Source organism: Prionailurus viverrinus, chromosome A2 (genome assembly GCF_022837055.1).
Source record: "Prionailurus viverrinus isolate Anna chromosome A2, UM_Priviv_1.0, whole genome shotgun sequence".
Lineage (NCBI taxonomy): Eukaryota > Metazoa > Chordata > Mammalia > Carnivora > Felidae > Prionailurus > Prionailurus viverrinus.
In genome coordinates, this window is record NC_062562.1 from 114,675,679 (window position 1) to 114,689,635 (window position 13,957).

Below are 13,957 nucleotides of genomic sequence, written 5' to 3' on the forward strand. Positions count from 1 at the left end.
TGCTCTGTGCAGAAGTTTTTTCTTTTGATAAAGTCCCATTACTTCATGTTTGCTTTTGTTTCCCTTACTAGACACGTGTCTAGTAAGAAGCTGCTCTCGCCGAGGTCAGCAAGGTTGCTGCCTATGTTCTATTCTAGGATTTTGATGGTTTCCTGTCTCACGTTTAGGCCTTTCATCCATTTTGAGTTTACTTTTGTGTATGGTATAAGAAAGTGGTCTAGTTTCATTCTTCTGTATGTTGCTGTCCAGTTTTCCCAACACCATTTGTTAAAGAGACTGTCTTTTTTCCATTGGATATTCTTTCTTGCTTTGTCAAAGATTGGTTGACCATATAGTTGTGGGTCCATTTCTGAGTTTTTTATTCTGTTCCATTGGTCTCTGTGTTGGTTTTACGCTGGTATCATATTACCTTGATGACTAAGGCTTTGTAGTACAGCCTGAAGTCTGGAGTCATGATGCCTCCAGCTTTGGTTTTCTTTTCAAGATTGCTTTGGCTCTTTGGGGTCTTTTGTGGTTCCATACAAATTTTAGGATTCATTGTCCTAGCTCTATGAAAATTGCTGGTGGTATTTTGATAGGGATTGCTTTAAATCTCATACCCTTTTTAATTATATAATTCATTGTATATTAGGTTATTCACAGAGTATCAATTCTACATTTTCAGCACCTCAAAAAAAAATGCTTATTAGCTGTTAATCTCCAGTGTCTGTTCCCACCTACCTCATAACAGTCGTTAATCTCCTTTTACCCCTATAGATTTGCCTGTTCTGGACATTTCATATAAATGGAATCATTAAATATATGGCCTTTGTACATGGCTTCTTTCACTTAGCATAATTTTTTCAAGGTGCATCCATGTTGTAGTGTATACCAATTCTTCATTTTTTATATCTGAATAATATTTCATTGTACAGATATATATATGTCATATTTTATTTATGCCATCATGGGTTGATGGCTATTCAGGTTGTTTCCACTTTTTGGCTATGATGCTTAATGCTTCTGTGAATGTTCATGCATAAGTTCTTGTGTGGACGTATATTTTTCAATTCTCTTGCATATGTGCCTAGCGACAGAATTGCTAGGTTACATATTGACTCTACATTTAACATTTAAGGAACTGCCAGACTGTTTTCAAAGCAGTTGGACCATTTTACATTTTTACCAACTATGTGTAAAAGACTCAATTTCTTCACATCTTCACCAACACTTGTCTCTCTTTTTGCTAATAGCCACATTAATGCATGTGAAGTGGTATTTCACTATGGTTTTGATGTTCTTTTCCCTACAGGCTAATGGAATTGAGCATCTTTTCATATATTTATTGGTTTGATATGTCCTCTTTAGAGAAACATCTATTCAAATCTTATGCCCATTTTTAAAATTGGGTTATTTTTATTGTGTTGTAGGAGTCTTTATGTTTTTTTAATATTATACTCTCATTGGGCACATAATACAAAAGTATTTTCTCCCATTCTGTGGGTTGTCTTCACTTTATTGATCGTGTCTTCTGAAGCACCTGACTTTAATTTTGATGAAATCCAGTTTATCTCTTTTTTCTTTGTTGCTTGTGCTTTTGATATCATATTTATGAAACCATTGCCTCATAAAAGTTTATGAAGATTTACTCCCGTGTTTTCTTCTAGGAGTTTTATGGTTTTAGTTCTTACATTCAGGTCTGTGATCCATTTTGAGTTAATTTTTGTTTGCAGTGTGAGGGATCCAGCTTCATTCTTTTGCATGTGGATACCTAGCTGTTTGGTACCATTTGTTTAAAAAAATTGTCGTTTCTCCTTGCATTGCTTTTGCTACTTGTCAGAGATCAGTAGACCATATTTCTGTGGATCTGTTGTCTACTTTGTGAATACCATACCTTCCTCATAAGTGGTAGCTTTATAACAAATCTTTAAGGTGAGTATTGTCAATCTTCCAACTTATTTTTCTTCCATATGCTGACTGTTGGCTCTTCTGAATTTTATACCTTTCTGTGTATACTTTATAGTCAGTTTGTCAGTATCCACAAAATAATGTTCTGGGATTTTGACTAGATAGTATGTTGAATCACAGAAAGGAAAATGTGGTATCTTAACAATATTGGGTTTTCCTATCATGAATATGAATTATGTCTACATTTTTTAGATCTTTGATTTCGTTCATCAGAACATGGTAGAATTCTTCATACATATCTTCAATATGATTTCCTAGATTTTTATCTAAGCAGTTCAGTTTTTTGGTCCTAATGTAAATGGTATTGTACTATACATTTTAATTTCCAATTGTTCATTGCTAGCGTATAGAAAAGCAGTTGGGTTTTGTACATTAACCCTGTATCTTGCAGCTTTGTTATAATCTCTTGTTAGCTAGGAGTCTTTTTGTTGATTCTTTGGGGATTTCTACAAAGACAACCATGCCATGTGTGAACAAAGACTATTTCTTCCATTCCCATTCTGTATACGTTTTATTTATTTTGTTGTTTTACTGAATTAGTTTAAGACTTTGAGTACAATGTTGAATAGAAGTGGTGAAAAGAGATATTTGTGCCAGTTCCAGTTTTGGGGGGAAAGCATCTAGTTCATCACCATTAAGTGGAATATGTAATGAATGTAGGTTTCATTTTTAGATGTTCTCTATCAAGTTGAAGTTCACCTCTATTTCTACTTTTCTGGGAGTCGTTATCATAAATGAGTGTTGGATTTTTTCAGATGTTTTTTCTTCATCTATTGGTATATCATATTTTTTTTCTTAAGCCTTTTGATACAATGGATTACATTGACTTTTCAATGTTGAACCAGACTTGCGTACCTGGAATAAATCCTACTTACTATGGTATATATTTGTTTTCACACATGTGTTTGATTTTGTTTGCTAATATATTGTTGAGGATTTTTACATATATGTTCATGAAAGATATTGGGTCTATAGTTTTGTTTTTTCTTGAAATGGCTTTATCAGGTTTCAATATTAGGCTAATCGGGACCTCATACAATTAGGAAGTATTCCCTTTGCTTCTATTTTCTGGAAGAAATAGTAGAAAGTTGATAGCATTTCTTCCTTAAATCTTTGGTAAACTCATCAGTGAAATCGTCTGGGCCTGGTGCTTTCTTTTTTGGAAGATTGTTGTCAATTCAAATTTTTAATTAGATATAGGCCCATTCAGATGATCTAGTTTTCCTTGTGTGAGTTCTTGGTAGATGTGTCTTTCAAGAAATTGGTCTACTGCATCTAAATTATCAAATTTGTGGGCATAAACTCATTCATAATATCCTTTTATTATCCTTTAATGCCCATAGAGTCAGTAGTGATGGCCCTTCTTTAATTTCTGACATTGTAATTAGTGCTTTCTCTTTTTCTTGGTTAGCCTGGCTCCAGGGCTAAAAATTTTGTTGATTTTTGTAAAGAATCAACTTTTGGCTGATGATTTTTCCTCCATTGATTTCCTGTTTTAATTTTTATTAATTTCTGCTCTAATTTTTGTTTATTTTCATCTCCTTGCTTTATATTTATATTGCTTTTCTTTAACTAGCTTCTTAAGGTAAAAGCATAGATCATTAATTTTAGATCTTTCTTCTTTTCTACTGTGTGTTCAGTGCTACAAATTTTCCTCTCAGCACTGCTTTTGCTTCATCTCACACATTTTGATAAATTGTATTTTCATTTTTATTTAGTTTGATATATTTTTAATGTCTTTTGAGATTTCTTTCACCTACATGTTATTGAGAAGTGCGCTGTTTAATCTCCAAATACTTGGGGAGTTTTCCAGCTATCTTTCCATTTAGTAATTCCTTATTTGATTTCATTGTGGTTTGAGGGTATACTTAGTATTTCTTTCTTTTAAAACTTTTTCAGGTGTGTTTTATGGTTCAGAGTTTGGTTTATCATGTGAATATGTGAACTTGAAAGAAATATGTACTCTGCTACTATTTGATAAAGTACAGTAAAACCTTGGTTTGCAAGCATAATTTGTTCCAGAAACATGCTTATAATCCAAAGCACTTGTATATCAAAGCAAATTTCCCCATAAGAAATAATGGAAACTCAGATGATTCATTCCACAACCCAAAAATATTCATGTAAAAATGTTTACATACTGTAATATAATACAAAATAATAAAGAAAATACAAAATGCAAGGAAAAATAAACAAATTGACCTGCACTTACCTTTGAAAAACCTTTGTGGCTGGTGTGAGGAAGACAAAAGAAGGTTACTGTGTAAATGACTTTCATTAGCACTAAAGGAATCACTCCTATCTGATGGCTCAATGGAATCTCTCTTTTTGTGCAACTTTAACAAGGAACCTATCCAGTGACACTTGCTTTCGCCTCCTTTTGAGGATTTTTGTGGAAATGTAACATTACTTTGATGATCACCCATAATCCCACAGGGAGAGAGGCAGGGGGAATGAGGGAGAAGAACCATTTGCTCATTTGTGATCATGTGACATTTGGGGTCACTACTCGTATTCCAAGACATTGTTCCTTTATCAGGTTCAAATTTATTAGAAATGTTTGATCATCTTAGGGAATACTTGCAGAACAAGTTACTCACAATCCAAGGTTTTACTGTATTCTATAAATGTCACTTACATCCAGTTAATAGTGCTGTTTGGTTCAACTATATTGTTGCTGATTCTCTGTCTACCAGAATCCATTAATTCTAGATACAGGAGTTTTGAATTCTTCAGCAATGTGGCCTTGTGTGCTTCTTGGAGTTCTGTCAGTTTCTGTCTCCTGTATTTTGACACTTGGTTGTCAGAGACATGCTCACTAAAGATTTGTATTTTTTTTTTTTTAAGAGAATTGATCCCTTTATCATTATATAATTCTCCTCTTTGTGCTGGATAATTTTCCTTGTTCTCATGTGTACTTTGTCTGAAATTAATGTAGCTGCTCCAGCTTTCTTTTGGTGAGCGGTAAGTGGTGTAACTTTCTCCATCCCTTTCCTTTAAGCAGAGTAGATTTCTTTTAGAAAGTAGACAGTTGGGTCCTACTTTTTTGATCCATGTTGTCAGTCTGTGTCTTTTAATTGATGTATTTAGAAAATTCACAAAGAGATTATTGATGCAATTGGATTAAAATCTACCATATTTGTCACTGTATATTTACTCTTCCTTACCCTTTTTTTTTTTATGCCTTTTTTTTCTTTCTGCCTTCTCTGGTTTTAATTGAGCATTTCATATAATTCCACTACCTGTGGTCTCCCAGCATATAAGTTATACCTCTTTTTTTCTTTTTTAATGTAGTGGGGTTTTTTTTAGTATTTACTATATACATTTACAAGTAACCTACGTCCATTTTCAAGTCACATTATGATACTGCCTCCTAGGAAGTGCAAGTATCTTTTAACGTTTTCTCATTTCTTCCCTCCCATCTCTGGTAACACTGTTGACATTCATTTCATTTATCGTAAGTTATAATCACTGAACACCTTGTTGTCTGTATTAGTTTGAACAGTTCCCTTAAGAGTAAGAAAAAAATTTTTTACCTTCATTTATTCTTTGTCTGACATTCTTCCTTTATGTGGATGTGAGTTTCTGACCTCTATCCTTTTTTTTTCTGTGTGACCAAAAACAACAACAACAACAAATTACTTGTAAGACATGTCTACCGGTGACAGAATCCTTCAGGTTTTTTTATTTTAAAAATCTGGTTTTTTGCTTAATTTTTGAGGACTGATTTGGCAGGAGACAGACTTGTAGACTGATCATTTATTTCTTCAATATTTTGAATATTTACTCTTTTCTTGCTTGCATGATTTCTCAGAAGTTCTTTGTAATTCTTGTCCTCTTTCCTCCATAGGTGAGGTTTGTTTTTTCTTGTAGCTTCTTTTCACCTTGTTTCTTGGTTTTTGATTTTCTGCAGTTTGAATATGATATGTCTAGGTGTAATTTTTTTTGTTACTTATTCTGCTGTGAGTGTCCTGGATCTGGGGTTTGGTGAATGTCCATTAATTTTAGAAAATTCTTAGCCATCATTACCTCCACTATTTATTCTCCTTTTTCTCCTTCAGATATTCCTATGATGTGCATGTTAACATTTTTTGTAATTTTCCTACAGTTACTGCATATTCTTTTCCTTTTTTTCCTCTTTCCTTTTCAATGTGAAAAGTTTCTCTTGACCTATATTGGAGTTTGCTGATGATTCCCTTGACTGTGTCCAACCTACTGATGAGCCCATCAGTGGCATCCTTCATTTCTGTCATAGTGTTTACTTCTAACAGTTCCTTTCTTACAGTTTCTGTCTCTCACCTTAAATTGTCCAAATGGTCTTGTGTGTTTTCCAGTTTCTCACGAGCCCCATAGCACATTAAGCATAATTATTTTTAATTCCCAGTCTGATAATTTCAGAATTTCTGCCACTCCTGAGTGTTGTTCTGAGGTTTGCTTTATCACTTCAGACTGTGCTTTTTGTCTTTCAGCATGCCTTGTGCTTTTTTGTTGAAAGCCAGCTAGGATGTACTGGATAATTTGAAGTGAGGCCAATGGAACTTTAGTGTTAGGTTTTATATTTATGTGACTAGCAGTTAGGCTGTGTGTCATGTTTGCTGTAGCTGTTGCTGTCATAGGTTTCACTTTCCTCTCATATCCCTGCTTTTGTCTGTCTGTGTCCTTGGATTTCGCTAGAAACTCCTTCTTAGATAGTCGGTACCTTGCAGCTCTCTGTTGGAATCCACTGTTATCATACTGGGGTCTGTTGATGCGGTGTGGTGGTAAGGTATTGTGGATGAGAAGTATTCTGCAATACTGTGTAATACTATGATTAAATCTCAGGGTTTCTCTCTTCAGAAGAGTTCATCATTTATTTTTATCTCCCCTTTGTGAGAAAAGAGATTGAGGGGAGGCTGAGTTGTCCAATCATCCTTCTCCCTAGGTCAGGTAAGGCTCTGATAATGTAATTTCCATTGAGGAAAGGCTTTTGTTAAGAAAACAGAAAGCTCTTGGATATTTTAAAGGGTTGCTTTCCCCCTGGACATATTTTAAAATAGTTGCTTTTCCCCTTCCACTGCCCAAAGCAGGAGTAGATTTTTTTTTTTTTTTTCTGGTCTTTACTGTGACAACCAGGTAAGTCTCTTAGAGGCAAATTCACAAAAGTATGGAGGGAATCCTAAGACTGAGCTCCCGGAGGTTTAAAACGGGAGCTCTGACTCCAGCAATTAGCCAATTACTCTGTGAATGTTCGCCATCAGCTGATTGTCTGTATTTTCCCATCCCTCTGGCTTTTAGAGTGGCAGTTGACCTGTAACCTTAGTTCTTTGAAGGGTGTAAGAAGAGTTGAGGATTAGCTTTTTTCCTTTGTGAGGATGGAAATGATGACTTCCAACTTTTTAGATTTGAAGCAGAAATTTCTTCCTATAAAATAGAATAGGTTCTTCCTATAGGTTCATGATGTTAAATGATTATGACAGACATTCATTCTCTGGACGCTGGAGTGCACCCAGATCTTAACATATTTTGTGACTTGTTTAAAAAAAAATGTTTAACGTTCACTTTTGAGAGAGTGCATATGTGTATGCAAGTTAAGGAAGGGTACAGGAGAGGAGACAGAGGCTCTGAAGTGGGCTCTTCACTGACAGCAGTGAGCCCAATGTGGGGCTCAAACTCAGAAACCACAAGATCATGACCCGAGCCAAAGTCGGCCACTCTACCGAGAGCCAGCCAGGTGCCCCTCTGACTTGTTTTAAAATAAGTTTCTAGGGGCACTTGGGTGGCTCAGTTGGTTAGGCATCCAACTTTGGCTTGGGTCATGATCTCACAGTTCATGAGTTCGAGCCCCACGTCGAGTTCTGTGCTGACAGCTCAGAGCCTGGACCCTGGTTCACTGGAGCCTGATTCAGATTCTGTGTCTCTCTCTCTGCCCCTCCTGTTTGTGCGCTCTCTCTCTCTCTCTCTCTCTCTCTCTCTCTCTCTGCCTCTCTTGCATGTGCGTGCTCTCTCTCTCTCTCTGTCTCAAAGACTAAATTAATATTAAAAATTTTTTATATAAGTTTTTAAAGAGGATGATTAGTATATTTTTAATTTTGTATGTTTTTAAGTGTGTTTACTATATATGGTTCCATGAAATTGACAATTAAAGAAACTGCTTACAAACATGAATTTAACCGCCATTTCTCAGACTTTTCTTGGTTTTGTTAGTTGGTTTTGACAAAGCACCAGAATGACTTTAAGATCGAGCTGAAGTATCTGGAGGACGACCTCCTTCTGCGCCTTTCTGCAGCAGAGGGGAGCTTCCTCGACGACACCGAGCTGGTAGAGAGGCTGGAGAGGACCAAGGCGACCGCAGCAGAGATAGAGCGGAAAGTAAGAAGGCCCCAAGGACACCTGGAGGGTCACAGTGCTCCCTTTGAATCAAGTGGTTGGGATCAAAATGTGATCAAACTTGACAGTTTGCTTAAGAGGACTCACTTGTTGTGGATTTAAGGTCATTTAATAAACTGCCCTTAAAAACCAGAATGTGGGGGGCTCTGCCTGGAGCCAGAGGTGGTTGAACTTGTGCCTCTCATAGTTCAGCAGAGATCCTGTCATCCACATGAGACTCTGTGAGGCTGTTATTTTTTCTGAGTGACTAAATCTGAAGAGAATTGGAGCCTGCTGGTTTACATGGTGTAAAATCTAAAAAGGCTTAGCATCCAGCTCTGGCAAACTGACACCTTCCAGTCTCACCACAGGTTTCCTGGTCTGTTGTACATTTTAGAGAAATATTTAGAGCTAAAGTTGTGTTTACAGGCCTTCACTGGCAGGAGAGAGAGAGCAAGGCATGGTCTCCTGCTGTACTCAGATGCATTATTCACCCTGGGAAACAATGACATTTCCTAAGAGCCAGTAAAAATTTTTATTGAGTAGACTTCCTGCTGAATGTCCAACATATGTCCCAACATGTCCTACGTGTGGTAGGCACTTAGGACTTTCACAAGTGTCCATGACCCTTAAAATTCCATTGTGTCAAAGTGGGAGGAATCTCATTTGTTTTCTGCAATATCCTCATTACTTACCAATCTATTAATTACCCAGTTGAGACTGTGTCACCACACATCCTATATGTTTATCTTAATTTAAACAAAGAAATGGAATCCCACATTACTCTGTCCTTTTAAGTAAGTGAATTCTTGGTGGCTCCTAAGATGGTAAAGATTAGAGCAATTAAGTAAATTAGGTCTTAGCTTTGAAGTTAGCTTCTAATTGTCTCTTAAAATGCCTCTTCCTTTCTTCTTAATATATTACTATGTAGGGATTCCCCTTTCTGCTCTATGTTTTATTTCCTTTTATACACAATTATAAAGAATCAAGTCTGTAAGAAAGGTTGGGGGAAAAAAAGCTATCTTAAAAAGCTATAGGAGCAGGGGTGCCTGGGTGGCTCTGTCCATTGAGCATCCAACCTCAGCTCAGGTCATGATCTCATGCTTCATGAGTTCGAGCCCCACATTGGGTCGCTGCTGTCAGTAAAGAGCCCGCTTCAGATCCTCTGTCCCACTCTCTCTTTGCGCCCCCCCCGCTCGTCTCTACTCATGCTGTCTCTCTCAAAAATAAAGATAAACATTAAAAAAAAAAAAAGGTATGGGACCAGCAGTAGTCCTAGATTTAAAAAAAAAATTTTTTTTAAGTTATTTGAGCCTTGAATAAAAATGAGCATGTTGGTTGTGGTGGTGGAGGTATTGTTCTTTTAATTATCTTTCTGAATGTACCCAGAGGCTAATAGATAAAGATAAACTAAATGGAAATATATGAGCATATGGATCATCTGGTGCAAAGTCAGAGAGTCATGAGAGTCTTCACATAAAGGCTTTTTCAGTAAACATGGCTATTGGATATATCATTGACCTTGGCTGCTTTCGTATACCTTGTTGACTAATAAAGTTGTCAGCATTGAACTGACCCAGCAGACTTGTAAGAGCTATCCCAGGGAGGTGATATAGCTGGGTTATTAAACCTGAAAAAGAGAGGGGAGGCAGGAAGGTGACATTACTCAGAACAAATTCTGTGAAACCACAGCCCCTAGTCAGATTTGCTTAATTTGTAACCATAAAACAGCTAGAGTCAGGTCTATTCTCACTGAAAACTCAGTTTATGAAAAAAATTATTTTAAAATATGAATCTAATAATTTTAGAAAAACTCAAGCACATAAATTTCATACATGTTTTCTGTTTTAATACGAATAATTTTTCATTTCAGATATGTCCCTTCCATCACTTGGGTAAGTATAAAGAATATGAAGAGTAAGTGGCCTATGTTGTTTGATTTCACTGTAGGTGATTGAAGCTAAAGAAAATGAAAAAAAAATCAACGAGGCCCGAGAATGTTACAGACCAGTGGCAGCGAGAGCGTCTCTTCTTTATTTTGTTATTAATGACCTCAGAAAAATTAACCCCATCTATCAATTCTCTTTGAAGGTATGCTGAATAGGCTAAGAAAAAATTTCAGTTTCATGAGTTCAACTTGTTTCTGGAAGTTTGGAATTTACTTTTAAGCAATTGGTATATATCCAGTAAGGAGTCCTGAGGATCTAGCCAGCAAAAAAAAAAAAAAGAAAAGAAAAAGAAATTCTCATTTTCTCTGGAGCTTTTACTTGTAATTTTTAATAAGGCTCTGAGATAATTATGTGGCATCATAATACATTTGGTTTTGTTCTTAAACAGAGTCTTGAGTTTATTATATATAAGGGAATTCTCCTTGAGACTCCTATACTTTTTTTGTAAAGCCATAAGTGTCTTATAAAAAGATTACCCATATTATTTTGTTATAGTGGGAGAAAGAGTGAGAGCAACTATTCATTAAGTCCCTCTGTTACATGAAAGACATTTTTACACCTTGGTTCATTCTTAGGCTTAAAACATCTCAATAAAGTATTTTATCCCTATTTTTTTTTTTAAAAAACTAACATTTTGAAATAAATTGCTCTGTAATTCACATCATAATTATAAGAGGCAGGATTTGAACTCATGACTATGATCCCAAAGGCCATGCTCTTTACTTTGCATCATTGTACTTCTGGGCAGTATTCATTCATGCTGTCGCTCAGTTTCTAAACAAATAGCTATTGAGATCAATCATGCCAGATGTTGTGCTGGTTACTCAGTGTACAGTTTTGAAAGAAACAAATATATGGGGGGGGGGGGGGCGTGTGTGCGTGTGTGTGTGTGTGTGTGTGTGTGTGTAAAAGTGATAAGTACAATGAGAGAGAATAGTAAAGATGGAGGTGCTGTTTTACTCTTGGTTCAGGGAAGGCCTCTCAGAAGAAGTGACATTAGAGTTGATTCCTATAGAGTTTAGCCATGTATGAAATATTTGCAGAAAACAAGGATGTGTGGGACATGAACGAGTTTGGGATTCCAGGTGGTGAATGAATGTATGTGGCTGGAGGGTAATTAATGAGTAAGGGAGAAGATGACAAGACAGGACTCTAGAGAGGTGGGGAAGTCTAGATCATAGGAGGCCTCATTGGCCAAATTGGGGATTTTGGATTATAGTTTGTCTGAAAAAAGAAGCCATTGAAAGGTTTGAAGCAGACGTCTGATAGAATGACAAGACTCAAAAGTTAATAGACTTGTCATATGGTTTGAAGCTAAAATAATCAATCCTTAGAAATGGACTGGATATGGAAAATAAAGAAGAGGAAGAGTCAAGAGTAACTAGCAGGTTTTGGTTTAGGCTTAGGTTATGATCTCAGGGTCATGGGATCGAGCCCCGTGTCTGGCTCTACACTGAGCATGGAACCTGCTTAAGATTCTCTCTCTCTGCCCTTCACTCCCGCTCATGCTTGTCCCCCTGCCCCTCACTCACTAAAAAAGGAAGGAAGAGAGGGAGGATGGATGAATTGGTAAAGTGAACCCAGCCACAAATAAAAAGAACAATATATTATGCCCAAGTGGAATTTATGCCAGGAATACAAGCTGGTTAAACATTTAAAAAATAACACAAAACAACAGAGAAAAGCCATATGATCACTTCAGTGGATGCAAAGAATCTGACAAACCTCAATACCTGGTTAACATCTCAATGTGAAAAAGGGCATCTACAAAAATCTACAGCTAGTAATATACTTGATGTTGAAAAACTAAATGCTTTCCCCTAAGATCAGGAATAAGAATGTCTTTTCTCAACACTTCTATTCATGACTGCCCTGCAGGTTATCCCCAGTGCAACAATATAATAAAAGGCACAGACATTTTAAAAGAAGGAGTGTCTTTTTTACACAAATGACTTAATCATGTGTATAGAAAATCTTCAGAAATCTACCAAAAAAAGCTACTAGGACTAAGAAGTGAGTTTTTAGCAAGATGGCAGGATATAAAGGCAATACTCAAAATCCATTGTTTTTATATATGAAGAACAAACAACTGGAAAATAAAATTAATAACTCAGTACTATTTACAACAGCTTCCAAATTCACGAAACTCTTAGGGATAGTTTCAACAAAACAAGTACAAGATCTGTGTGCTAAGTGCTGCAAAAACATTGTTGAAATATACCATGGAGAGAGATACCATGTTTGCGGATTTGAACACTCAGTGTTATTAAGATGATCTTTGGTCTTTCCAAATTGATCTGTAGATTCAATTCCATCTCAGCCAAATCCCTGGAGCCTTTTTAAAAATAGAAATTGGCAAGCTGATTTTAAAATTAAAAGGATTTAAAGTAACTAAATAATTTTGAAAAAGAAATTAAAAGGATTTAAAGTAACTAAATAATTTTGAAAAAGAAATTAAAAGGATTTAAAGTAACTAAATAATTTTGAAAAAGAACAACAAATTTACAATACATGATTTCAGGGCTTGTTATAAACTGATATTAATTGGCCTAAAGAAAAATACCCGAGACAATTTAATGAAGAAGGGATAGCTTTGATAACAAATGGTGCTGAGAAAACTCGATACCCACAAAGAATAAAATGAACCTTAAACATTACATCACATTTCTTACAAAATTAGCTCGAAATGAATAAGCAAAGCTATGAGATTTCTAGGGAAAAAATGGGAGAAAATCTTTGGGCTTTGGGTTAGGCAAAGATTTATTAGGATACAATAGAAAGGAAAAAACTAATAAATTGAACCTTATCAAATTAAAAATTTATGGTCTTCAAAAGACATTAAGAAGATAAAAAGGTGAGTTACTATTAAAACCTCTTTCCAATGCTTATATCTAACAAACAACTAATCTCAGAATATATAAAGAAGTTGGACAACTCAACTAAACAATGAAAGATTTGAACAGACATGTCCCGTACTGAGTCATGAGTATTGCCCATAAGCCCATTTTTAAGTGCTCAGTATTCATCAGAAAAATGCAGCGTAAAAGCAGAAAGAAGTATTGCTAGGTACCAAATAGAATGGCTGCGATTTTACAAGACCGACAGTAACAAGTGTTAGCACAGATACAGTACTGCGACTCTTTCGCGTTGCCAATGAGGATGCAAAGTGGTAAAAACCATTTTGGAAAACAGTTTGGCACTTTCGTATAAAGTTAAGCAGAAAGCGATCCCCCATTTTGGCTGCGTGTGGGGGGCTAGCTAGACATCAGGCACTAGTTTCCATCCTTTACCAGTCACTTTAAATTCCCCAGGCTTTCAACATGCTGTTCCACAGAGCAATTGAGCAGGCTGACAAGGTGGAGGACGTGCAGGGCCGCGTCTCAGTCCTGATGGAGAGCATCACCTATGCCATCTTCCTCTACACCAGCCAGGCACTGTTTGAGAAGGACAAGCTCACCTTCCTGTCCCAGATGGCTTTTCAGGTAAGGAAATCAGTCATTTGAAAGCATCCTCAGAACTGAAGTCCTACACCTCTGTTTGTTATGTGCTTTACTTGCATTGAAGGGAGGCATGACACCTTTTTTGGAAGCCCTTGGTGGCACGAGGTGAGTTTGAGTTTCCCAGGGTGAGCTTGGACTTGTGACAACCTTTCAGTCAGTCCCAGGGTGTTGGTTTGGGTAGGTATGTGCTGTAAGCCACCACATCAGCGATCACCC

General features: G+C 36.4%; 1 protein-coding gene across 2 annotated transcripts in view; it reads left to right on the forward strand.

Moving 5' to 3' along the window:
* Positions 1 to 13,957, forward strand: part of DNAH11 (dynein axonemal heavy chain 11) — a 355,616-nt gene that overhangs the window by 299,777 nt on the left and 41,882 nt on the right. For both annotated transcript variants that reach the window (XM_047849106.1, XM_047849105.1), the window contains exons 67-69: positions 8,131 to 8,295; positions 10,243 to 10,383; positions 13,553 to 13,723. In XM_047849106.1, coding sequence (XP_047705062.1) covers positions 8,131 to 8,295; positions 10,243 to 10,383; positions 13,553 to 13,723 — 477 coding nt within the window. The remainder of the gene's footprint in view (positions 1 to 8,130; positions 8,296 to 10,242; positions 10,384 to 13,552; positions 13,724 to 13,957) is intronic.